At 41.4% G+C, this 27,424-nt stretch overlaps 1 protein-coding gene across 2 annotated transcripts in view; it reads right to left on the bottom strand.

The window, feature by feature from the left end:
* Nos1ap (nitric oxide synthase 1 adaptor protein) overlaps window positions 1–27,424 on the bottom strand; it is a 294,816-nt gene that overhangs the window by 32,528 nt on the left and 234,864 nt on the right. For both annotated transcript variants that reach the window (XM_076861497.1, XM_076861498.1), the window contains exon 5: window positions 8,165–8,273. In XM_076861497.1, coding sequence (XP_076717612.1) covers window positions 8,165–8,273 — 109 coding nt within the window. The remainder of the gene's footprint in view (window positions 1–8,164; window positions 8,274–27,424) is intronic.

Genomic DNA, 27,424 nt, shown 5'->3' with positions numbered 1-27,424 from the left:
GCCACATGGATCAAATCTTTCTGTTCAAAAGCCATTTTCTATTAGTGGCCCCAAAGCATGAGTGGGCTTTTAGTTACCGAGATTAGCCTGGAGACGGTTGCTTTGATGTTTCCAAAGCTGGAAAGGAATATCTAACCTCAGAGTGACTCTTAGCTGCAGATGGAGAGCACTGAAGCTCATGGGAGCACCAATTACAGGCAATTTTGTAAAAATAGGGATGGAAAGGAAGCTGTCTTAGAACTTTATTCAACTAACTCTCACCATGTTTCTCACAGTGTTTCTTTAAATCATCTTCCTGTTCATGTTGACAAGATCCCCTTCTCTCCCATACCCAGGATATCCCACAACCCAGGACAGAAACCAAGTCAAGATGCAATGGCTATCAATGGGATACCAAGCCTACTATGGATATCAAATGGATACACAGCTGGCATCAAAATTTGATGAATTGCTGCAATGAACACAAAAACAATATCATATCTGCAGTGAGAGTGAGTTGTCTACTCAAAAATAGTCAAAAGCTTACAGTAGTAGCTTTAAGAACATGAAAATCAAAAGGTTGCTTCCTGTACTTCACCAGTCCATAGAAAAATTATAGTAGTTGGGCACAGTAGTGTGCATCTGTAGTCCCAGCTACTTGGGAGGCTAAGGCAGGAGGGTTACTTAAACCCAGAAGTTTGAGATCAGCCTGGGCAACACAGTAGGATCCTGCTTCAAAAAAAATCATAGTCAGTATTTTTTGTTCTCATTCTAAGTAATCCTGTTGGTCCTATAAACTTGGGAATCTTGTAAGTGCTATATACATGTTATAGAATAGTTATTACTAGGGCTGTAGCTCAGTGGTAGAGCACTTGCCTAGCATGCATGAGATCCCGGGCTTGAACCTCAGCATCTCTCTCTTTCTCTTTCTCTCTCTCTCTCTCTCTCTCTCTCTCTCTCTCTCTCTCACACACACACACACACACACACACACACACACACACACAGAATGGTTATTACTAGTCTTTATCTTTGGCTGATGTAATAAATCATCTTGGGCATTTTTCTGAATTTCACTATCCTGCAAAAAGCTCTCTATTTCACAACTTTTTGGAGATGATTAAAAAAGTCATCAGATAAGCAAGGAAATTAGAAAATAAAAGCACAAAATACAAGGTGTAAATGAAGATTAAGATAATGATTGCCATGACAATAAGGCAAGGAAAAAGAAGAGTAGGGAGCTCACTTCTGGCAAACCTCACTTCTGAGTTCTCTACCAGCTCTCTGCTCTAGCTTACAGCCCACCCCTACCCCCTGTATTCTGGGCATTTAAGATTTGTCTGCCAAGTCCTTCTGAGTTACAGGGAACTGACTTACATGAAGTCAGTATCAGGATTGGCTCACAAATTTATAATTTTTCTCATCTGTCACAGCAATAAAATATAGTGCCCTTCTTGTGAACTTAACCACCACGGAATCTCAACAAAAATAGAACTGAATTTCATGTTTCTTAATGTGCTTTGAATTGAACATTTAGTAAATGATTTTAGCTTAGATTTACCAAATGATTGAGATCCATAGAATTTGCAATGCTGAATTTGCAATGTATGTTTGGATTTCTACATATAGTAGCATTTTAAAGCTTTGAAATGATAGATGGGTTGGGTTTTTGTCCTCAGGTTGTTTTATGGATAACAAAACATTTCTCAGTACAAGGAAAGTTTAGTTTCAAAGTAGATATGACTTTCATCATTGACAAGGAGTAGCACATCATAAAATTTCTAATAGGTAGTTGAATTTTTCCTTCCTACTCTGCTAGTCCATGAATACACAGTGTGTAGAGATAAAAGGATGTTATAATCTCAGTACCGTCAGTAACCCACTGGGTGATAGTGGACAAGTCAGCTCACTTCCCCAGGTACCAATTTCAACATCTGTAAAGAGAGAGATTTGGCTATGATTCCCTTTTATTCCCCCACCCCTCTGGGATTGAACCCATGGGTACTCTACCACTGAGCTATATCTGCAGCCCTTTTTATCTTTTCTTTTAAGACAGGGTCTCACTAAGTTGCCCAGGCTGACCTTGAACCCTCCTGCCTCAGTCTTCCGAGTAGCTGGGGTTATAGGCATATGCCACCATGTCCAGCTTTGATTTCTATATTTTGACTTCCCAACCCAATTCCACTTAAGACACAGAAAACAGTCTCTTGCCCTAAATTGAGGACCTATCTTTCATCTCTTAAATTTCACCAGACAAATGACTAATTCTTTTGCACATGACTGTCATCATCATTCAAAATCTACTGCAACTCTAAAGAGTCAAACTTCACAGCTGTGGCCCCCCAATTTGATGGTGAGAGCATTACAGGGGGAAATGATTTCTCCTAATCCAAAGCAATTGAGCCGTGATTGCAGGCAAAATGATTTCAAGGAGCTGTCCTGAGGATAATGGAGAGATTCCTGCTGCTCCTGTTAATCACCAACACTCCACGCACTGATGCGCTAATAAGTACCGTCACTCTCCATCAGGCCAGATAGCCATATCCTCCTAGGACTGGGAGAAAATGACAGGAAGATTATGTCCACTCCACAGGAGAGGTCAAGAGACTAGGCAAGAGGCTCCTCTTGAGGCAAAAGACCTTGTAAATGAACACTATCACTATATCTCCCAAGGAGGTAAACAAGAAATGCCAATGTCAATAAGAAGAGTCTGCACTGACTGTACCCAGTGAGAAACAGACCTGCTATGGGTCCTCCTTCCTAGCACTAGTCCGGAGGGTGCTGGGATCCCTCCATCACATTACTGGTGATGCTGCCCAGTCACAGCCATATAAATTTAATGTTTAAAGGTTGTATCACTTCACACACAACAACTAGCATTTTCTGAGAAGCCTATCACCTTACTGGAGGAACTCAAGTCCAGAGAGGCTCCTGTGTCTTTAGGTTTTAGTGGCCAAATCCCTGGACTGGGAAGCAGAAAGCCTGGTTCTAATTCTCAGTGGCATCTTTGATTCACTGTGTGCCCATGGTTAACCCACTAGTCTAGGCCTTTGCTTTCATCAGCTACAAGATGGAGTCAACATTGATCACACAAGGATACCATGAGGCAAAAAGGAAAATGTATGTCAAAGTGATGTGAGCCATTGAGAGTTAAGGAGCTCTTTGGACTCAAGTGCTGATTACAACAGAATGAAGTTATAAATCAATCTTGGGGAACAAGGCTACTCCTTAGCTATGTAACTTCCTAATAAGCCAAGGACAATGGTATATGGAGTGGTTAAGAGTGTGAGCTCAAGTCAGACTTCTGGGTTCAGTTCCAACTATGCTATCATAAGTCTTTATGCAAGTTATGTACTTTAAGGCTCCCATTTATGTAATGAAAAGCATAATAGTTCCTCTCTCACTAGGATTTTGAGATAATTCATACATAGAGCTTAGGGCAGTCTCAGGCACATAGCAGTAAATCAAAACAGGCTAGATATTTTTAACTTAATATTAAACTATGACTTAGATACTATAAAAAAGAAAATGGAAGAGCCAGACATCAGTAGTAGTAGAAGATTAAAAGGAAGCATCTTATATTCCTGCAGCAATCTGTTATCTAGCTTATGATGAAAGACTAGATGGAGAAAAAAAAATAGCTCAAGGTTAAAATTCCCAAGATGAGACCACATTGGCTATACTTGTGAGTAACTGAGGATGATCCCTAAGTACAGAATAATATCTGTGCCAGGAGCAAAGGCAATAGGGATGCCTTCTAATGTGAAAGTTGAGACACCCAACCCATATTCTCAACTCTTTCTCCATGGTGAACTATAGGATATGAATGACACCCTCATTACAGGTTTGTCATGAGAAACGTGCCATGGGTGTGCACACAGGGGACATAATGCAAGGTCAAACAGCAGGAACCAAAACCCTGGCACAGCAACAAGTTTATACAAGGTTTTCCCACATTGTGATCAGTATAAGGACTCTGGAGGACATCCAAGTCTGCTGGCTTCCAGCAAGAGGTCTCCCTATTGACATCTAATGACCAAGAACATTCCCGCAAAACACATTTCCTTGGGACGTGTAGCACTTTCCCCAACACCTCTTCAATATTCCTATGATTTGCCAATTAAAACTCCTGACCAAGCTGACTATTGCCTCCCCAAACCTGAAGAGTTTTATAAAATAGTAAATCACCATATTTGGGGGCTACTCAAGATGGCATGTAAAAACCCTAGAGATATATTGCCACCTCTTCCCAATTCTGTTCCCTTTGATCAACAATTTATTTCTCTTTTTTTTTTTGGCTTAGAAACTGGCCCTTCCACCTATAGTTCAGCAAAAGAACATCAGGATATCCAGAAGCAATTCCCTAGCTACATGGTGGGCAAACCAGCACCAGACCTGAGAACCACCTCTAGGAAGAGCTAAGTCTCTGTAGGGGAGGGTGAAAGGATTTAAAAACAAAACGGAAGAGCTAGCTGGGCATGGTGGCTCAGGAGGCTGAGGCAAGAGGATCACAAGTTCAAGGCCAGCTTCAGTAACTTATGAGACCCTGTCTCAAAATGAGAAAATAAAAAGGGCTACAGATGTAGTTAAACGGCAATGCACACCGAAGTTCAATCCCCAGTACCCTCTTCTCACTCCAAAAGAAGTAAAAAAGAAAATGAAAGAGCCAGACATCAGAATTAGCTCTGGGAGCTGCAAAACATGGGAAAAAATGATGTGACAGAGAACTAGATGACTACTCCTTTTCATCTAGCAACAGCAATGGAATCTGGGCTTCACTTCAAGATCAAAGATCCAGGTGGGCATTTTTCTTAGACTCAGGTTTTGGCAGAAGGACCCCCCACTGTGTCTGTATTGCTATACTAGGTTTGATGGCCAGGCAAATACAAGATATAGGCCAGGCATGGCGGCACACACCTATAATCCCAGTGACCCGGGAGGCTGAGGCAGGAGAATTGCAAGTTCAAGGCCAGCCTCAGTAACTTAGCAAGACTCTGTCTCAAAACAACAACAAAAAGGACTGGTAACAATAAATGTTGGTGAGGAAGGATGTAGGGAAAAGGGTACAGTCATACACTCTTGGTGATACTGCAAATTGGTAAAACTTCTCTGGAAAGCAATATGGAGATTCCTCATAAGACTACAAATGGAACCACCATTTGACCCAGTTATCCCACTCCTTAGCATATATCCAAAGGACTTAAAATAAGCATACTATAGTTATTCAGCACATCAATTTTTAAGGTGGCAGAGTTCACAATAGTTATGCTATGGAGTCAGTCTAGGTGCCCTTCAACAGATGAATGCATAAAGAAAATGAGCTATATATACACTATGGAGTATTACTCAGCCATAAAGAAAAATGACTTTTTGACATTTGCTGGTAAATGGATGAATCTGGATACTATCATGCTAAGTAAAATAAGCCAATCCCAGAAAAATCAAAGGTCGAATGTTGTCAATGGAATATGGAAGCTAACCCACAATAAGGGGGAAGGAAGAATAAAAGTTCAGTGGAGTAGGGGATTGAAGGGAAGGGAAATGAGACAAGGAAAGACAGTGGAATGATCTAACTTTCCTATTTATACACGAATATACTACAGTGAATCTCACCATTGAGTGACTCCACGAGAAATTAATTTAAAAAACCTAAAGATAAATGGTGGAAGGATCAATAGAGGGAAGGGAGGAGGGGGTGGGGAAAGGAAAGGGGACAGAGAGTCCTGGGATCTGAACTAGACAAGATACATTCCATGCTTTTACTACTACATCAAAACGGATTCTACTGTCATGTGTAACTATAAAAAGAAACAATAAAAAATGAATAAAAGGACTGGGGATATAGCTCAGTGACAGTGCATCCCTGGGTTCAACTTCTGATGATGATGAGGAGGAGGAGGAGGAGGAGGAGAAGGAGGAGGAGGAAGAGGATGGAGAAGAATAAGAGGAGAAAGGAGAAGTGGAAGAGGAAGAGGAAGAGAAAAGAGGAGGAGGGAAAAAGAAGAAGAGGTATAGGAAGAAGGAGGAGGAGGGAAAGAAGAGGAAGAAGAGGCAGAGGAAGGAGAAGAAGGAGGAAGAAGAGGAGGAGAAAAGAAAATAGCCCACAAATATAATAGTCTCCTTTACCTAGGTTCTTTGCTAAAAAATTCTTTTGTTCTATATATCTCCCTGGTTATAGCCAATGCTTTTCAGTGGGAATGTGAGTAAGCCATTTAGTCTCTCTGAGCCTTAGTTTACTCATCTCTAAAACTGGGGCGAGAATTAACTATCTTACCTTTCCTACATACACATTAGAAAGATATCAAAATAAGATTAACTATCAAAGCACTTGGTAAATGATTGTTATTTGTAACTCTATTAAATTAAAAACTTTACATGGTCCAGTCTATGTACAAAACTGAAGTCAGAAGCATAGTCAAGGACTCAAAATGAATTAAGGGAATTTCAGTCTTTAGACACTTGTCAGAGAATATTAGAGATGGTCTAACCTGAGTTTCCTTTCTCTCTTCCCCAGATCCTCTACAGCTGTAAGGAGGGTCAGACCGTCTCTCCCAGGCCCTCCTGTCTCCCACCTCTAGCCTTCTTTCCTCCCTCTTCCTACATGAGCTTCTATCAGTGTTTTGATAGCAGTTCAACCTGGCCTCCTCACATTCTCTTTCTCTCAACTGTATTATTATCTAGAAGCGAAGTCTGGGAACTTACCCCTTTTCCCTCTCATCTCTCTAGTTTTAGCACTTTCCATCCAATTTCATGATTTGCATTTAAAAAGCCTGAGGGCTGGAGCGCAGCTCAGTGGTAAAGCACTTGCCTAGCAAGCATGAGGCCCTTGGTTCCATCTCTAGTACTACAAAAATAAATGAATGAATGATTAAAATTAAGTCTGAGAGCTGGGTGCGTAAGGGTGCACATCTCCTTAGAGGAGAGGCAAGTTAGCAAGTTGTAATTCCCTTTATGGAGTTATGATAGGAAAAACAGGACATATATACAACCAAACTTAGGATGGTCAGACATAACAACTTTTTGACTTTATGGTGGTGCAAAAAGCTATATGTACTCATTAGAAGTTCTACTTCAAATTTTGAATTTTAATTTTTTCCCAAGCTAGTGATATGTAGTAGGATACTCTTGCAATGCTGGGCAGTGACAGGAGCCTTAGTGCTGGTCAGTCATGTTATCATAAGAGGAAACCACTGGTACTGTAAAATCTACCACTAAGTTAGGATGTTCAGTAGATTGGGTATATTAAAGGCATTTTCAGCTGAGGAAGGGTTTATTGGGACACAACCCCATCATTAGTCAAGGAACATCTGTATTAGTTATCTTGACCTTGTCATGTGTTATTATTATCATCCCCCACTCGACAAAGGTGAGATGACCATGAATCTATTAAAAATGCCTTAAAGCATAAGATATTACATAGAATCAAAGGAAGTATGCAGGAAGAAGGTGAGAAGGCCTCACAGGAAGTCAGACGTAGTGGTTTGTCTCTAGAAATAGTAGATCAATAAGGGCTCTTAAAGGCCCCAGTACAGGGCTTTCCAAAATCTCTTCAGAAGAATAATAGTTCCCAGGCTATTAGCACATTATATCTAAGGAAGTGAGAATTATAGTGGGGAACATAACATCTTTCAGGTGGGGCTAAATCCTAGGTTTCCTAACCCCCATGGAGATATCCAAAACCCCAGTTCTTTGTGTTAGGTCCTGGAGGAATGGCAAAGAAGAATACCTCTACAGAACTGAAAAGGTTGCATTTACTCAAGTATCAAGGCCACCTTAACAAAATAATTACCCAGGAAAACCAATATCATACCCTAAGTCTAAACCAGATTCCAAGGGTCATGACTTGAAGCCCACTGACCCACTGATCAGAAGGATCACCTTAGTCCATGGCAATGCTTCCTTTCTAATGCACACTGAGGTCAGCCTCATTCCTCGTGTCAACTACCTGCTCCTGTTGCAAAATACTTATCCAATGGCCAATCCCTCTCCAACTGTTTACATGTAACCAAGTCAAAGTTCAGATGAAACTAAAAGAGAATTTCATTACATAGGAAAAATGACAGTTCCTCCACGTCTGGCATCAAAACAGCCACCTCCAAATCTTTAACAGGGAGACTGGTCTATGTTGGGGATGTGCTGGGACCATCAGAGGAACATTATAGAAAACCAATGACTGCTCCTTTACCTTCTTCTTGGACTTAAAGACGTTACACCTGAAGATATTGCTGGCACCATCTCGAGCGATATAGCTGAAGATCTTCAAGTCTTGGGAGTCATGAGAGACATAGAAGATCCTAAAAGAAGAACAACAGAAAAATGTGCTGAAAATGGCATCCAGGGCTCCAATGGAAAACTTTTGACTAAGGACATTGAAGTCAGGTTATCAAAGGAAGTCTTTTTCCTACAGCATCAAAAAGCCACCATATAGGAAGTATATTCAACGGACGCCATAAACATAGATACTCCTATGAGTGACTTCCAGATTTGGGACTGCAACATGAGAAACCACACTATTGTCAGTCATTTCCCAAGGCAGCAAATCTGTCCTAGTGACTTCTGTGTTTGAAGAAAAATCATTCCTTTATCAGATAACAAATCTAACCCAGGGAAATGTATACAAGTTTTCTGATAACTGGTCACAATTATCCACAAATGAGGAACCTTGGGGAACTAATAATGCTAACCATGTTGGGAAAACCAAGATACTCCTTTTCATTACTGCAGGTCCTTGGTCATAGTGACTCTACTTCTCTGCCAGGACCATGGCTTCCACGTATTAATTCCACAATTCAAGTAGTGCTGTAAATGCTACGTGCTACCCTAGCAGCTGGGGATGTAGTGAGAATCGGACAAAGCCTTTGAACTCATTGGGCTAACATGTGGATGTCAATACACAAGTGAGATGAAGAAAACTCAGGCAGAACAGAGATGGAGCATGGTGGGGACAGCTATTTTCAAAAGAGTGGTCACACAGATAGCTAGGCAAAACCACTTCAGGAAGTAAGTACAGGAAGACTACAAGCCCTGCTGGGTACAGAACGTGTTAGAGGTGCTTGAGAAACAGACAGTGTGGTTCAGGTGGAGCAAATATGGTCAGTAACAGGATCAGAGTAGCAGCCAGAGGACAGAATACAGAAGACCTTGAAAAACAAAAAGCCTTTGGGCTAGGGTTGTAACTCAGTGGTAGAGCTCTTGCCTAGCACATATGAGGCACTGGGTTCGATCCTCAGCACTGCATAAAAATAAATAAATGAACTAAAGGTATTGTGTCCATCTATAACTAAAAATCATTAAAAAGTTAAAATTTAAATTTATAAAAAGGAGGCCTTGTGTTCTCAGTGAGTTGAGAAATCATCAGAGGCTTCCGAGCAGAGCACTGACTTTGTATGCTTCCTTAGAACTAAAGGATCCCTATGATTGCTTAGGGTGTAAGGAAATGAGAGAAAAGTGGAGGTGGAAAGAAAGGGGAAACATTATAAGTATGGCCATGGTGGTAGGGTCTTGAGTGGATTAACTGGACCTAGACTAGGGCACCATAAGAACCACCAGACCTGACCATTGTAGGAGGAGGTGGGGAAGTGAGGTGTAGGGGATGCATCAAGGGAATCAGTTTGGGGTAATCCAGAGAGAGTATTGCTCTTGATATATGGGACTGGGGCCAAATCCTTTCCACAAAACTTTTTTTTTTTTTTTCCTCAATAACAACACTAGGAACTTTCATCTGGGGGTGAATAGGCCTGTTATTTCTAAAATATAAGTTAGTATTATATAAGAGAAAAACAATGAAACTTTACCAGTCTAAAACTCGACCTATAACTTTACTACTTATTATGAGGTAAGCTATGTAACCCCTCAGAGGTTCAGTTGTGTTAACTGTAAAATGGGACTGTTAATGATCTTGCAGGGTTATTAAGAAGATGACATATTTAGTAAAGTGTCTTTTTACGTCTCTTTACCAATGCCCTTTCTCCATAGTCTAATAACTGAGATTTTCTTGCAGGAGCCTTAGGGGGACATTCAAAAGAAGAATGGGCGAGAGAGAACAACAACACTGGGAAGAATCCCAGGTTCACCTTGGGGACCACGGTTTCTCTGCTGAACTCTTTAGGAGTCATTTCAATACATCTCACATTTCTACCACCTCTAAATGATCCCCAAATTGATAACATGGCTTCCAAGAGAGCTGTCTAAAGTTATCAAGACCATAGAGTCCCTGAATTTCTATTAAGGCCAAACTGCCTTCCCATAAAGGGACAAGCCAACAGTGGTACTACAGCTCCTCCTGCTTGAACTCTAGGCTCATTTGGCCATCCCTCTCAGACGTCCCCTCATGAATGTCTCTCAAGCTTCTCAAATTCATTAGACTCCCAACCTGATCTCACCATCATCCCCCTAATTCTGGAAGTCAACATGGCCTTCCTCCTCCTGAGCCTCATTTTGCTGAGGGGAATCATATCGAATCAAGTAAGAAAACTAAGGGACATACTTGACTTGTTCCTCTACTCTTCCTCAATATCCATCACTTATGACTAAGTTCCTGCACCTCCCTGATGTCTCTGTTTCTCTTAAGCTCCACAAGACTGCCTTAGGTCTCTCTCTCTTTCTTTTTTTTTCCCACCAGGATATTTGCAATAGCCTCTATAGGGTGCGTCTCTGCTTCTTAGCTCACCAATTGCCAATGCATCCCCTATATTGCTAGCAAAGTGATAGATTTTCTTTTTTTGGTATTGGGAATTGAACTCAGGGGCACTCAACCACTGAGCCACATCCTCAACCCTATTTTGCATCTTATTTAGAGTCAGAGTCTTACTGAGTTGCTTGGTGCCTTGCTAAATTGCTGAGGTTGGCTTTGAACTTGCAATCCTCCTGTCTCGGCCTCCTGAGCCACTGGGATTACAGGCTTGCACCACTGCTCCCAGCTATTTTTATTTTTTTTCTATTTAGACATTTTTATTGGTGCATTAAAATAGTGGTATTCATTGTTACATATTTGTACATGCACACAAGAGAACAATATAATCTGGTCAATTTCACTCCTTACTACCTTCCCTTTCCTCCTCTCCTTCCTCCCCTGGTTCCCTTTCTGTACTAATCTCCCTTCTGTTTTCATGAGATCTGCCTCTATCTTTTATCCCTTTTTTCTCTCTAGCTTCCACATAGGAAAGAAAACACGACCCTTAACTTTCTGAATTTCACTTAATTTTACTTAACATAATGCTCTCAAGTTCCATCCACTTTCCTGAAACTGACAATTTTGTTCTTCTTTATGACTGAATGAAATTCTGCTGTGTATGTATATCCACATTTATCCTCTCATCCACTAACAGACACCTGGGCTGATTCCATAATGTGACTGTGTGAGCTGTGTTGTTATACATATGGGTATGCATGTATCACTGTACTATAATGACTTTAATTCTTCAGGCTAAATACCGAGGAGTGCTAGAACAGGGTTTGTATGTGGTTCCATTCCTAGTCTTTTAAGTAACCTCCATACTGATTTTGCACAGTGGTTGTACTAATTTACAACCCATCAACAGTGTGTAAGTGTTCCTTTTTCCCCACATCTTCTCTTACATTTCTTATTTTTTGTATTCTTGATGGCTTGGCCATCATCTAATTGAAGTGAGATGAAGCAAAGTGGTGGTTTTAAAAACATGAATTTCATTGCATCATTGCAAAGGCTTCCTACTGCCTCCAGGACAGAATCTTAAACTCCTTAGCAGAGGGTATTTGCCTTCTGCTCTTGTACACCTCCATAGTCCCAACCTATGCAGGCCTGCAGGACTAACTTCATACCTCTTCCTGCCTTTGCAACCACTGTGAGCACCCTTGGCATCATTCTGGACTTGGCTCAGGGAAGACTTTCCTTTCCTTTTGCAATCTGAACTGCTGAACCCCTGTGGCTCACCTGTGCCAAAGCATGCATCTCACACTATGATGTTTTAAACAAGAGCTCCTTGAAGGAACAAGGACCACATCGTGGCATCCCCAGGACCACCACAGTGATTGGCACATGGGAGACTCCTGATGCCTATTCAGGAAGGAGGCAAGGCATTCCTACAGTCATTAATGAGCACCTATAATGTAGTCAGCTCAGCTGTTCATTTTCCCCACAGGAAGTCAGGTCCAGTTAGTTCAAATGCATTGCACATAAAACTCCTTTGATTTTGGGTTTTTAATTTATTATGTAACACCCTAAGGACCAAGAACTGGATTTAAAACTGATGCTGCAGAGATGAATGTGAACTGGCATGCCAACATGACACAGATGTGGAAGGCACTCAGGGACAGTGGTGAGCTAAGGTTAAAGTAACCTTAACAGACAAAGTACTTCAGAAAGTCTGATGACAACCTGTACTTGTGTACAGCCACTCCCTCTGGATTGGAGCTCTCTGGAAAGTGCTCTGCTTGCTGGGTCCGAGTTCAGAAATGTAATGTGTTGTTCTGAGAAGCAAATAACCTCTAGCTAAGCAAACAGTCATTTAGTTCCTGCTTAGAAAAGTTTCCACCAGCACAACCAAGCAGCAGAGTTTTTCCATATGACCTCATTCATCAACGAGTTAATAAATCAACAAATTAAAGGCTTAAGTCCAAACTCCCAGATCTAGAAATATATTCCAAGAACCCTTGCTCTCCACGACTTGGTTTTCTTTTCTTTTGTTTCTGTTCCTTCTTTTCTTTTCCATCCTTTTTTCCTTCTTCCTTCCTTCCTTTCTTTCACACTGGGGATTGAACCCAAGGCACTTTACCTCTGCACTACACCTCCAGACCTTTTTTATTTTGAGACAGAGTCTTGCTAAATTGCCCAGGTGGCCCTCAAACTTATGATCCTCCTACCTCAATCTCCCAAATTACTGGGATTACAGGCATCGCACTCAGTGTTCACAACTCAAATTTTCTTAAGGGCTGTAAATGAGTGGGTGTTTAAAACTGGGGAAGAAACGTGAGCACTTCAGGGAATAGGGAGGATTTACTTTCCACCTTCCCTCTTCATCTGTCTGATTAAGATTAGAGTCCTTCCGATCCTGCTTCCATAAACTGTCCAAGTCAATCTTCTTAATTCTTACAAACTCAAAGGCAGGATACTGAAGCAGTTTGCATGAGTTAATAATAATTCCTAAGGTTTCACAAGGCTTTATTCCCACTTTAAATTTTCTAAGATTTCTTGCTTTTATTTTAAAATATGCAAAGAATTGTAATTTTACTTACTATTAAAACTGTTGTGCTTAAAGCCATGGCAATAAAATTCTGCAGATTCTTAGGTCCATAAACTTCCCAAAATGAGCAAAAGAAAAATAATTTCTTGGAGAAATTGGATTTTGAGTTTAGTATAATATTGGAATTCAAGTTGACAAAGAGATAAAAGAGTCACCAAACCCATCATCAATACCCTCCTTCCAGACTATTAATCTAGAGGTAAATTTGTTTTTCCCTCATCAGATTTAAAGAATGAATGTATTAAGAAGGATTAACTTATCACAAATGGTTACTAAATGGTAACTGCTCTTATTCCGTCTACACTACTGCCCTGGTGCTATCCTCTGAGGCCTCAGAGCACAAATCTAAGCCTTCTTCCAAGTGGCAGTGATCTGAACATTTGGAAACAACCACCATGTTTATATTCCTTTCATTTTTTTTTTTTTTTTGAGAGAGAGAGAGAATATGAATGAGACGTTTAATATTTATTTTTTAGTTTTCGGCAGACACAACATCTTTGTTTGTATGTGGTGCTGAGGATCGAACCTGGGCCGTACGCATGCCAGGCAAGCGCTCTACCGCTTAAGCCACATCCCCAGCCCCTATTCCTTTCATTTTTAAAGACAAACACTTCCTCTTCTCTTCAATAGTTCCTCAACAAGCCCATCACATCCCTTCTCCCTCTGGCAGGTTTGTATTATGGGAAGAACTTGAGCTTTGGGGTGATAAAAATCCAGGTTCAAGGCTTAGCTGTACTAGGTCCTAGCTACTGGCCTTGGGCAAGTTACTTAGCTGACATAATCCTTTGTTTCCTCATCCAAAATAGACATATTATGATCTCTTAAAGGCCTTGTTTTGGGTATACAAACACATCATGCTGCATTTAACACAATGCCTAACACATAGCAAGTTGCTTGCTTAGTAAATACAAGTTTCATTTCCTTGTTAACCTTTTTTGTACATATACCAATTTGCCAATGAATCTCTTAAAATATAGTTTACATAACCGAATGTACTTTTCATAAAGCAATCTGAAGAGCACAGAGAGTATATTTGCATAAATCTTTTCTGCCCAAGAATGCAATTTTTAGCAGACCATCTCTAATCATGTTTTTTCTTTAGTTATAACATCTCACTTTCTAGCTCACTCTGTGGTCAACTCAAATGTTTAAAGTTAGTTTGCATACCTGCTCTAAGGCATATTTCCTGGTTTCCAGGACTGGCTCCCAGCAATCACCTTTTTCTTTTCCGGACTATGTTAGACCATCTGCCCAATGATCTCTTCTAGAATTTTTTCCAGCAGCAATGACAAATTCACTAGTTTTTAATTCCTGGACCCAGATTTTACTGTTTCCTAAAAAGTGAGATGTCTTAATCTTGCAGTCTTCTAATATCCATTCCTCATGATTTTGCAAAGATGACCGATCACTATTTTACAGTCACATTTTCTTAGGACCCAAGTAACTGAGGTCTGAACACACTGAGAGGAGTTCTGGATGCCTTTATTTTTCCTCATGGTTTTTGAACATCTTCTTTTTTTAAAATCACATATGTTTTGCTGTTTCTAATTTGAAGATCAGTTCTCTATTTGACAGGGGAAAAATAAGAAAGATGGTTATAAAAATGGGACTTGAGAGTTTCTCCATATGTGCCAACTCTCTTTCCATTCTTTGTCTCTCGTCTTCAGCCAGGGTTTCAGCTCTCTGTAATGGTTGTTCCTTTGTACTCTTACCTGTTTTTAAGCCTCACCTTCTAGGGTATGTACTTTTTAAAGAATGGTTTAAGGAAACCTGGGTAGCAGCATGATTTTTCTTGATAGTCCTTGGGGACTAACTGAAGTAATTTATATTGAACTGTTGTCTTAAAATTCTCATCCCTAGCCAGTGCAGTGACACGTGCCTATAATTCCAGTGGCTCAGGAAACTGAGGCAGGAGGATAACAAGTTCAATGCCAGTGACAGCAACTTAGTGAGGCACTCAGTAACTTAGCAAGACCCCGTCTCAAAATAAAAATATGAAAAAGGCAGGAGATGTGGCTCAGCCTCTGGCCATGAGACCAGTTTTTGCTCTGTCATCTTTCTCTCTGAAATAATGAGCTCTAAAATGACACAGCCAGTTTGATGGTTAATTTTATATGGGAACTATTCTGGGCCACGGGTGTCCAGGCATCTGGCCAAATACTACTCTCAGTGTATCTGTGAGGGTGTTTCTAGATTAGATTAACACTGGACAAAGCAGACTGCATGCCCTGAAACAATTAAAGAACTGAATAGTACAAAAAAAGCTGAGTAACAGAGATCTCCTCCTGTGTGAATCCTCTTCTTGGGTCTCATGCCTACCAGCCTTCAAAACAGAACTTAAACCAACAGTTCTCCTGGTTTCCAGGTCTTTTCACTAAGAAAAGAACCATACATCAGCTCCCCTGGGTCTCTAGCTTCCCAAATACAGATCTTGGGGGTTGGGGGTGTTGCTCAGTTGGAAGAGTGCTCACCTAGCACGCATGAGCCCGTGGGTTTGATTCCCAGTATGGCAAAAAAAAAAAAAAAAAAAAAAGCACCAAATACAGATCTTGGGACTTCCTAGCCTCTAGAATCATGTGAGCCAATTCTTTATAATATTTTTATGTATGTAGATGTTTGTACATATACATGTGTATAATACACACACATATATACCTTCTCTTTCTCATATATTGGTTCTCTTTATCTGGAGAACCCTAATACAGCCATATTCTCCCAGATATTAGCATCCTTCCTAAAGCCTCATTCTTGGGGATCCACCTGCTGATGTAGAACCTTTTTGGCTGAAGAGAACGGGAAAGGTCTTGAGCCACCTGCACAGCTGACAACATGTCTACAGCCATGTATCTCCCCACTCCAGAGCCACAGAGGAACTTCCATGCCTTCTCCTGTCAATCAAACACTGCTGAGGCTTATCCAGTCATCCCAGTCTTACTCCAGAACTCTCTCCTGCTACAGCACAAAGCACAGAACCTGAGGCCAGAGGATTTACACCTGGCCAAGGGGCCTCTAGTAAATTCTTTCCCATCTCTCATCCTTGAAGTGAGAATAATAAAAATGTCTTACAGGGTGGTCATAAGGTTCCCATGAGATATTAGATGGGCAAATATTCTGTAATACAAGAAATTTTGTACAAATACCTTAGAACTGTGGAAGCAAATCTAGACATGTCAAATGGAAGAACAAACAGAAATAGTCACTGTTCTCCCAACATCACTCTCTGGAGATAGAGAAAGGTGGTTCTCCAGTTTGAATGTGGCACTGTATTAGTCTGTTTTTCACTACCATAATGACAAACCTGAGGCAGACTATTTTACAAAGAAAAGAGATTTACTGAGCTCACAATTATGGAGGCAGTAAGTCCACACACCATGACAAAAGTTCCCCACTGGTTGTATCGTATCATGGCAGGAATGCATGGGGATCTCTGTGTGTCTACATGGTATCTTTTTACCATTCCTCTTAATTTACTTTTAACTATCTTTAGATAACATTTTCCTTCATATTGATAAATTTTCTCTGTCATTACTGCTTTTATCTGATTATTTCTTTCCTCCCTCTGTATTTATAGGGCTCTTTATCATTTCAACTCTTTTTCTTTTATTATAAGTTAATTCAATTTCCATCTTTTTCACTCCTCATTATCCACTTGGAGACTGCCTTCCTCAGATTTCACTTTCCCAGGGCTGCTATTTGGCATGAAGTAAGGGTAATGACCTCAAGTAATGATGCCCACGGTGGAACTGGTCTCCTTACTTCCAAAGACACTGAGGTTTGGGGATGCATCTTCCCCAGTGTATGCTTGTCATCTGCTTGTCACCATGCCTAGGTCATATGTCACAGACCTAGCTCATGATGGTATATTCTGGAAGGAAGCCTGGGATTCCAGGGCTGGGAGAAACCTCAAGAGATAGTGAAACTCATTTATTCAACTGCAGGCATAGAAATGCAAATATAGGAGCTAATTTCTAAGGAATTACACAAATGTCTAAATTATTGTTGCAAAAATCTACTGTGTACCTAGAGTAAGGAATAAGCATTCAATTGAATTCTAAAATCTGGTAAGAGCCAGAACAAATACATATTTATCTTTTGAAAGTCTAGTTAAAGCACCCTTGTGGCCTATCTCAGTGGCTAATTGGTGTTTTGATTTCACTGTTGTTAACAAGTTCTTTCTTATGTCCCACTAAAATCTTCCCTGCTGTACTTGAATCAACCACAAACCATCACCATAGCATTTTCTAAATGTCAAGCACGTGATAATTTAATTTCTTCTTGTTCAATATGTGACAGGCAGGCAAAATACAGGCCAGCATTCCTCACAGAATCGCCATACAAAAACCCTTTCATATTCTTCAAGGTTGTAAGTTCTCTCAAATACTCATAATTTCTCCAAAATAACTGTCACCTGCTGTTAGTTGTAAAAAAAAAAAAAACAAAACAAAACACACACATACACACACACACACACAAAAAAAAAAAACCCAAAAAACAAATCCATTTACACAAGCTGTCAATTCTTTCCTCTCTGTTAACTGAGTTCATATACTCAAGTGTGTCCACATTTGGGGATGGGGCGGGGGCGCGGGCTAGCCCATCCTTTCTATACTTCTCAGGACCCTCAGGCTTCCTGAAGGCTCTTGCTCAGAAACACAACTTTTGCCCCAGAGCCACAGGGCCAAGAGAAAAATCGACAGACCACGTACAGCAGAGACACAACTTTGGTGGTATGCAGTGGGGAGAAGGGGGAGATTGCTTAGAAAATTTAGCTTTCTCTTCTTCTTTGTGAATAATTTATCCTCTGACTTTCAAGATGGTGGATATTTTCCTTCAAGCACTATGTGGAGAGTGGCATGATGCATAAACTTTCCAGGGCAAAATAAATCATAAGCAAAGGTTCACACTTCTTTTCCATTCCCCTTGGGTACACTAGAGTCCTGTGATGTGAAGGAATAACAACTGGCACAAAGATACAGGTAAGGCTGTGGCTCCTCCAGTTTCTCAAAATTACTTGACCACTCTGAGCCTCAGTTTTTCTCAACTGCAAAATGGAAGAAGCATGTAAGATTTCTTTTTCTTTTCTTTCTTTCTTTTCTTTTCTTTCTTTCTTTTTTTTTTTTTTTTTTTTTTTTTTGGTGGTACTAGGGTTTAAACTCAAGGCCTCACACAGTGGGCTGCATCCCCTTTGTTTTATTTTGAGATAGACAGCCCCTGGGTTTAATCCCCAGTACTGCCCCAAAATAAGAAAAGAAACAAGAAAGAAAAGGAAATGTGCATCTTACTCTATACCTAGTCCTCCTCTGCCTCATTTCAGTTCTCTAAGGATACAGAGTCTGCCCTTGAAGAGCTGAATGTACTGATGGTGCCAGGTGAGGTCTGAAAGTGCAGAGTGGAAACAGAGTGTTATGAGATTGGGAGAAGGAGGCAGTGTCTGCCTGTGTGAGTCAGAAGAGGCACACAGGGCAGCTGCCACCTGCACTGCACCTTGGAGAAGGTGTGGTGAGAATTATGGAATGAGGAATATATCAATCAGTGTCCTGGCAGGAAGCACATCAATTGAGGAATCCAAGGCAAGTTAATAGGGGACTATCTACAAAAGTGAAGGAAAACATCAAAGGGGCCAATGCAGTGCGGTGGGGGGGGGGGCGCACTTGAAATCCCAAGGCCAGAGGAGGCAGCGCAGTGAGCGTTTCCAGAATCCAGATGAGAGAATCATGTGCCCCCTGACAGGAGCTCTGCAACAGGTCCAACAGGTCAGCCTCCTTGGGCAGGGAACACAGCGGGGAGGGATGGATAGAAGGTCTGGGGGCTAAAGAAAGCTATCCATCATAGAGATGGGAAGGAGGAACACTCTTTGTAACAGGTACCGTACTAGGAAAGAAATGGCTGGAGTGGTGAGGTACAGTCTGCCTGGGCACGGGGAACGCAGGACATGCCAAGAGACTGGTAGAAGGTGGGACTAAAAGATCAAGGTCATCTTTGGGGAGCCCAGCTGTGCACTCGGACTTTACTTTGTGGGCTCAGAATACCACTGGGTGTCTGAGCAGACAAATGCTATTGCAAGAAGTCATGGTGGTGTGAAGGATGGACTGGAAGAGGCCAGGAGCAGGAGGCTACTGCAATATGGAAAGTTTGTGGAACAGAAAGAATCTGGACCTGGGATTTGCCAGTAAGAAAGGCTGGACTTGGATCCCTGTCATGATGCTTACAGCTGGGACATTGGGTGACTCTTCTCATCCTCAAGTTTTGGTCTTCTCATCCACACACATGAGAGCCTCAGTGAGAACTTGAGTTTGGCAAGTCGAGTGCTAGGCACAGGTGGGTGAAGGACACACATGTAACCTGTTATATAGAACAGAGTCTGTGCAGCCAGACTGAGCCGCTAAGTCCAGCGAGAAATGCTGAAATCCTAACAAAGGCAGGGGTAGCAATCAGGAATATGTGGAGGTGGACCCAGGTTATTTCTCTGGATCTGAGAATAAGGAAGGGGAAGGAAAAGACTCTGAGCGACTTGGTGGATGGATTAAACATTAAATGGGTCAAGGGAGAGAGAAGGAAGAGAAGGGTGAGAAGTCAGGTAAAGAGAAGAAAAAGTGTGGTTGGTCCTAGACATTTCAACTTTGAGAGGCTAAAAGCACTCAGACTGACTCCCCTAAGAGGCAATGGGAAATAAGGGATGAGAGGCACAGATCTGGATGTCATTAGGACTTGAGAGGGCAGAGGTTGAGGGCCATGGTAAGTATGAGATTCCCTGCAGAGCACACAGGACAAGAAGAGAAGGACTCATTGAGAGAATTCCACTAACAGCATCTATCTATATGAAGGGCAGAACCGGAAGAGCCAGCAAAAACCACTACTGAGTAGAAAAAAAAAATTATATCAGAGAAGGAACAAGAGAAGGCCATCATGGGAGTTGGGGGTGGAGGGAGTCTCCACAAGGACTGCAAGGTTCACAGCATCAAGTGCTTCCCAGAGACTGAATGGAATGTGGACAGGGAGGGAGCGGGGACTTAGCAACAAAGACATCACGGGTAGCCTTGGCAAGGACAGTCTCAGTAGAGCGGCTCTGGAAGCCCAGTTGTTGAAAAGCATGTGGCAGGTTTGGAACACAGTCAGCCAATCCAATTGGACCAAAAATCTCAGGAGCAAAAGGGCAAGAAGGTTAGTGAGCACCTTTTCTTTTTCAAATGGAGAAATCTGAGCCAATTTATAGGCTAAAAAAGAGAGAACAAAGCAGAAATAGTTTCAAGATCCACAGAAAATAGAGGAAAAATAATGGCCCAAGATGTAGAAAGACAGAAGACACAGTCCACATCATTTCAAGATGGCGCTGACCATGAACCTGCCACTAAGGTGGGAGGGAGCTTCTCCTAGCCTTGGATGATCTCCCGCTCTCTTTCTCAGCACTTTGATGGCCTTTTGAAGCTGCCAAGACTTTTTCCCTGCTAGAGAGCTGAGGCTGTGCCTGTGATGTGGAAGTAGGGAGGGGGTGAAGTTAAGAGGTCAACATAATGGTTAATCGGCTGCCCTGATGAAAGCTAAGCCTGATACAACTGCCCAGTTTCCATTTTACCCGTCCCTTACTTACTTCCCCTTTCCTGAGTGTGGGAACAACTGCAAGAAACATGACATGGGTCTAAAGGGAAGCAAGTGCAATCCAAAACATTTTGCTGCTATCTCCTTAGAGAGGAGATACGTATTAATTTATTGTGGCTCTGACCTCCTGAGGGATGAGGCTCATGTAAATACATGGGTGCTAGATGGGTGGGAGGCCAGGCCAGGGATACCAAAGGCTCTCTTGAGACCTGGTTTATGAGCACTTGCAGTTTCTCTTCTACATTTAGCTTGTCAAATTCCTCTATATCAGTTGAAGCATCTGACAGACTTAATTGTTCCCTTAGGGCTTTGTCTTTCCCATCAGTGAACAAAGGCAGTTAGGAAGGATTTGGGTTTAGCTCTTTTACTAATAAAATTCTTTTCACATACATTCTTACATCCATACTCATAAATAGATGTGTGTATGTGAGTGGAAGTATATACATGTGAGTATACAGACATGCATACACATACATACCTGTGTATGTGCACACACCAAACAATGTTTGGGTTTGGGGATAGGCAGATCAGACCACTGGCCCACTATATGGACAGCCGCTTCAAGTCTAAAAGGAAATGTGCATGCAATACTCCAGTTCCCCCAGCAGTCAAGACCATTTTCAATGATTAATTCACATGCTAATGGAGACAATGAGCCCACGTGCAAATCCTATCCATCAGCCCCTATCTATCAAGGGTTCTTCTTGCTCAAACCCTCCAAAAATTCTTTTATTGGGGCTATTAATAAAAAGAAGGTGAACACATTTACTGAGTTTTATGGTTTCATTACTCCCATCTATCTTCTGAAAGTTATGAATTAATAGTAAAAACTGCAACAAATGAGACCAGAGATGAAGTCAGAGGCCAAGACAACACACAAAAAAAGACAAAGGCCCCTCAGGCAAAGTGCTAACTGCATAGCAATGATGGCGATGGCAGGCAGGGCTGGAATCCCTGTTCAACAGAAGGAGAAAGGATGCACATTTTCAAAGGCATCCCGCTGAGTGGTTAATCCCACAGCACCAAGAAGGGCTGTGCTCTCTCTCTGAGCAAAGCCAAACAAGGTCAAATACCCTCTTGTTTCTCAGTGTTCCTAATCGCAATAATGCCTTTTAAATAGTAATTGATGGGCTGCTTAATATCTTCTGTTAGAACATAAATTCAAATTGTCTAATGCTAACATTTTACCACGCCCCCCATACTTCACATATGGTTACGCTCAATGTCCAACAAATGTTTGTTGGTTGATTGGTCGTTTCATTCATCCATTCAATACTAGATAAAAATCTACAGAATGAGAATCCCTGCTCTCTGAAAATGTTTGCAAAAGTTTAAAGGGAAGTGGACTAAACTGATACAGTGAACACAATTATTTGTAAAACAGTGGGGTCAAGGAGCCCCAAAGACGAATAAAATGTAGATTCTACTTGGTTAGTTTTCTGCCACTAGAACAAAATACCTGAGAAAAGCTGCTTAAGTAGGAAAGATTTATTTTTTCTCACATTTTCAGAGGTTTCGGTCCATACTCAGCTGATTCCAAGGCAGAAATATCACTGTGGAAGGGCATGTCGGAGGAAAGCTGCTCATCTCATGGAAAAACGAGCGAGGAAGGGGTCAGGGACTAGACATACTCTTCCTTCAATGACACCCCACTACCTAAAGTTTCCAACATCTCCAAATTACCATCAAATACGAACCCTCAATGGATTAAACCACCAATGAGGTCAGAGCCTCATGATCCAATCGCTTCCTCAAATTCTGACTTCATAATATTTCTGCCTTCAATATATGAACCTCTGGGGGACATTTCAGATCCAAAGCATGGCACTATTAAACATATAAGGTAGATAATAAATAACTATAATAAAAGGAGGGACTGAAGGGTTATATAGCCACAGGGGTCAAAAGAATAATAAAAATAAAACGTCCAGGCCTGGGGTTGTAGCTCAGTGGTAGAGCACTTGCCTAGCATGTGTGAGATCCTGGGTTTGATCCTTAGAACCGCATAAAAAAATAAAATAAAGTGTTCATTCTGTGGATGATAATGAAATGAGGAAAGAATTCCTGATGGGTATAGCATTTAAAATACAACTTGAAAGATTAATAAGAATTTGATAGGTAGCAATGTAAGCCGAACATAGGAGACACCTTTTAATTGATTGTGGTTTGATCATAATTGTTGTCAGAAACTGGGAAAAGCTGCAATTCCCAACAGTCAGCTTTTCAGGGTCTCCTGATTATGACAATCCAGTTCTTCTGATCCCATCACTCCTGAATTCTATGTATAACCTTCTGAACTGCCTAGCCATCTTCAGCTCCAGTCTGAGGTCTGGCTACCAGAGAGCAATCTGGCTACGATCTCAGGGCGGTGACAGCATCATCCTTCTTCTCAACTACACCAAGACACACAAAACTGACTCCACATGCTGGGCATGGGGTATATACCTGTAATCTGAGCAATTCTAGAGGCTGAGGAAAGAGGATCATAAGCTTGAGGTCAGCCTGGGAAACTCAGTGAAATCCTATCTCCAAATTAAAAATAAAAGGGTTTGGGGATGCAGGTGCATAGTAGAATGCCTACGGGTTCAATCTCCACTACTTGGGTAGAGGGTGGGGCAGAGATGACTGCACAGAGGGCTTATCCTGTCAGGCTAGAGGACAGGGGCACTGCAACATTGCATCTAGACTGAGGTTTTGTGCTAAGTGTCCAAGCAGCCACTGTGAGATGTCCTGCCACCACCCTAGAGATTACCCATGAACATTAAAGGTTTGTCAGACAGGGACAAGAGCTCCAAATCAAGAGTAGTGTTTATTTGCCTTAGGGGTTAATGTTGGGAACACATGGCCCTTTCCCAGCATCATTACTGGTCTTTCCATCAGTGAGGAACCCAGACCCTATGGGGATAGGGTTTGGATGTGAGGTGTCCCCCAAAAGCTCACATGTGAGACAACTGCAAGAAGGTGTAGAGGAGAAATGATTGGGTTATATCTTTAATCTAATCAGTGAATTAATCCCCTGACAGGGGAAGTAACTGAAGTGGCAGGGTGTGGCTGGAGGAGGTGGGAATTGTGGCGTGACTTTGGGCTACATATTGGTGTCTTGCTAGTGGAGACTCTCTACTTCCAATCACCATGTGAGATGCTTCCCTTCGCCACACTCTTCTGTCTCACCTTGAGCCCGGAGGAATAGGGCTCCTTCTCTGGACTAAGAGCCCTGAAACTGTGAGCCCTTAAATAAATGTTTCCTCCTCTAAAATTGTTGTGGTCTAAAATTGTTTAGTCGCTGTAGTGAAAACCAGACCAAAACACCCTATGCCAACTTCCTCACAATTCCCATGATTCCAAGGACATCATAAAGGCTCTCCCTATGCAAATCCCTCTCCTGCAAAGATCGTCAATATACGATTGCTTTGTTTTGACTTATAAGACTCCTCTAATAAGATGCAAATGTCTCCTGAGCTGGTGAAGTAAAATCCATTAATCATTCAAACATCGAATCGCTAAGAAAAGTAGATTGGTTTGTTTTTTATCCCTCCTGCTACTCCAAACTCAAGTAGTAGAATGACTGCCTGATGACAAACTATCCAAGTTTTAGATGCAAACAGATGGCGTATGATGCCTATTGATTCCAAGGAGTCTCACCTTGGAGTTCATGAACATGCAGGACTATGGGGTCCATGAATTCTCCTAAAATTTAAAATTTTGCAAGCAGGTATGAGAGTTATTTTTTTTTTTCCTAGAAAAAAAAATCCAATTTTTATCAAATTCTCAAAGAGATTTATGTCCTAAGAAATGTCAAGATGACCTGATGGACACCCAGGCCAGCGCCCACTTCGTATCAGGGAGGGATGTCAAGGGAAAAAATGATTGTTTTATTTGCACATAATTTCCCACTTAAGATGCATGAATCAATTCTCTTTCCTGCATTCAAGAATGGTAAAATGAAGCACAGAGTGATGAATTTAAAAATAGTCGTTTCATAATAGAACTGGGACCAGCCTGTCTTCCCTATTCCCCTGTTACTTCCTCCACAGGGTAATTCTCTCCCTGGTAGAGAGTATTTAATTATTCGAAGTTTCCTAAAGTTGGTCTAATTGGATTTTCCATCATTATTAGTGCAAAAGATGCCCTCTAAGGCCAGGCCCAGAGAGACAGATCCAGAGGTTTAATTTTTATCACTCTGACAGTTAGTTTCAGTTTTCTTCTGTGTCTATTCACTTGAGTGGGCTTTGCGCCTCTCTGGGGCTATTTTTAGGCCACCAAGAAGGTACAGGACAAGGCCAACAAGAGGATAAAATAGCCTTAATGGACTTTTAAATTGAACATTTTAGTGCAGCAAACAAGCAGATCTAGCCTGTCTTAGCTTTGTCATGCAGTATTTATTGAGCACCTACTATGTACTAAGGATCCTCCAGGGACCTCTGCTTAACTGTGGGACAACTGATAACTAGGCTTCTGGAGGCCACCCAGCCTAGAGCTCTCTCCCTAACTTCTCATATCACTTCTGGGCAGCACATCTGACATATAGAGTGTCCATCACTCTAGTCTTGAGTAATATTTCATGAAGAGTTGATGTTTTTATTTCCTCCAGCTTTAAAAACCTTTCATTGAGAGTGCCTCTTCATACATATGCATGAGTAGGAATTACCCAATTTTCCACATGGAGAAGCTTATGAACTAAGAAGGGGAAGGAAGTATATTCATGCTTTCGAGCTTCTATTACTTCCCAGGGCTGCTGAAAATCGCGTGCATTCTAGTACAAATTTTTACTCATGTCCCAAAACCATTTTCACCCTCTTCTCCCAGTAAATTTTGTCTAAGTGTACTCTGATTCTCCAAAGGTGACTCTTTTCCTCTGTGAGATTCATAGCTTTCCTCTCATCCCGCAGAATATTTTTGAATCACTGGAAACTTTTCTGTTCTGGACCCATCCTTACTTTTTTCCAAAAAAGCATCTCAACATTCCATCTCATAGTTGTCCCAGGCCCCTGAAGAATCCCAGCAGTGGGAAGTCGGAGGAGGAAGGAAGAAGAGATGCTCATCCTACCAGAAACAGCACAGCAAAGTGCAGATGTCCACTTATAAATCCTGGCTCAACATGTGACCTTTCACTTCAAACACATGCTCCCCGGGTGATATGCTACCCTTACCAAAGGGCCAAACCCATGAAGCCACCTGATTGTGGACTTGAATCTCCAGAAAAAATAAACAAAGTAAACCTCTCTTTATTTCATAAATAGCCTGTGTCTGATATTTCACCATGTTGACCAAAACAGAAGGGAAGTTGCGAAGTAGAATCAACTCCACCTTGGGAGGTCTCTTATCTAACTCCAAAGGGACAGCAGGGATTCTAAAGAGTTTCCTTTAAAAATCCTGAGAGTGTTTTTCTTTGGCTGCATAAAAGAATCAAATGACGAATGATAGCATCGTCATCTTTCATATCTATGTGAGTCTACCGATGTACCCCAGGTCACCTGGGTCAGTCAGCTTTTCATGGCTGTGACGAAAATACCTGACAAGAACAACTTAGAAGGAGAAAAGTTTATTCTAGGCTCATGGTTTCACTGATCTCAGTCCACGGTTGGTTACCTACAGCACAGAAATAACATGGCAGAAGGCTGCGACAGAGGAAAGCTGCTCAGCTCACGGCAGTCAAGAAGGAGGGAGGGAGAACAGGGATAAATATAGTCCAAGGTCATGCCCCCAGGGACCTACTTCCTCCAGTCATGCTGGACCTTCCTACAGTTACACTCCATCAAATGGATTAATCCACTGACGAGGCTCTCATAATCTAGACTTTTCACTTACAAACATTGCTATACTACCTACCTACACATGCGCTTTGGGGGGACATTTTTTAGATTCATTCTATAACATCAGGATTGTATATAATTACATGTCCAAAAAAATAATAATGCTTCAAATTATATGTACTGTACAAACCTTCAGTCTTTATCCCCATAGTACCCTTTCTTTCTCCCTTTATAAGGGTAGTACTGTCTCCTTTTCTTAAAATAGGTATCTATTTGATCTCACCGTTAAGCCATAATTCATCACATCATGCTTCTCCTTTCTTCTACTGCCAAGGGACAGAAAGATTCTGTCCCCACCTCTCACTGAGACTGCACCTGGGGAAGTCACCAAGCATTTCGTATCTGAAACTCCACCTTCTTTTTCCCTGTCTTTACCCTTCTTGGTCTGAACTATTCATTCTTCCTTAAGGGTGGCTGCTCTTTTATTTCCAGGTCTCTCTCTACAAATGCTTCACAGAATTTCTTTATTGGACTTTCATAATTTCATAAGGTATTTAAGGAGTCCTTTCTCAGCTTCAGCACTTGATGGCACTTACAATATAAGCACTTGATGGCATTTAGCTTACAATATATATAATTTTTTTTTCTGTATTGGGGATTGAACCCACAGGTGGGGTGCTATACCACCGAGCTATATCTTCAACTCTTTTTATTTTTTATTTTGAGAAAGGGTCTCACTAAACTGCCCAGGCAGGCCATGAACTTGCCATCCTCTTGCCTCTGCCTCCCAAACTGCTTGGATTACAGGCATGCATCGCGGTACCCAATTTACCATATTCCTAAAGATTATTCAGTCTTATTTCTGCTGTTAAAAAA

Source organism: Callospermophilus lateralis, chromosome 7 (genome assembly GCF_048772815.1).
Source record: "Callospermophilus lateralis isolate mCalLat2 chromosome 7, mCalLat2.hap1, whole genome shotgun sequence".
Taxonomy (NCBI): domain Eukaryota; kingdom Metazoa; phylum Chordata; class Mammalia; order Rodentia; family Sciuridae; genus Callospermophilus; species Callospermophilus lateralis.
Note: the sequence above shows the minus strand (reverse complement) of the source record. Positions and strands in the feature narration are given on the sequence as shown.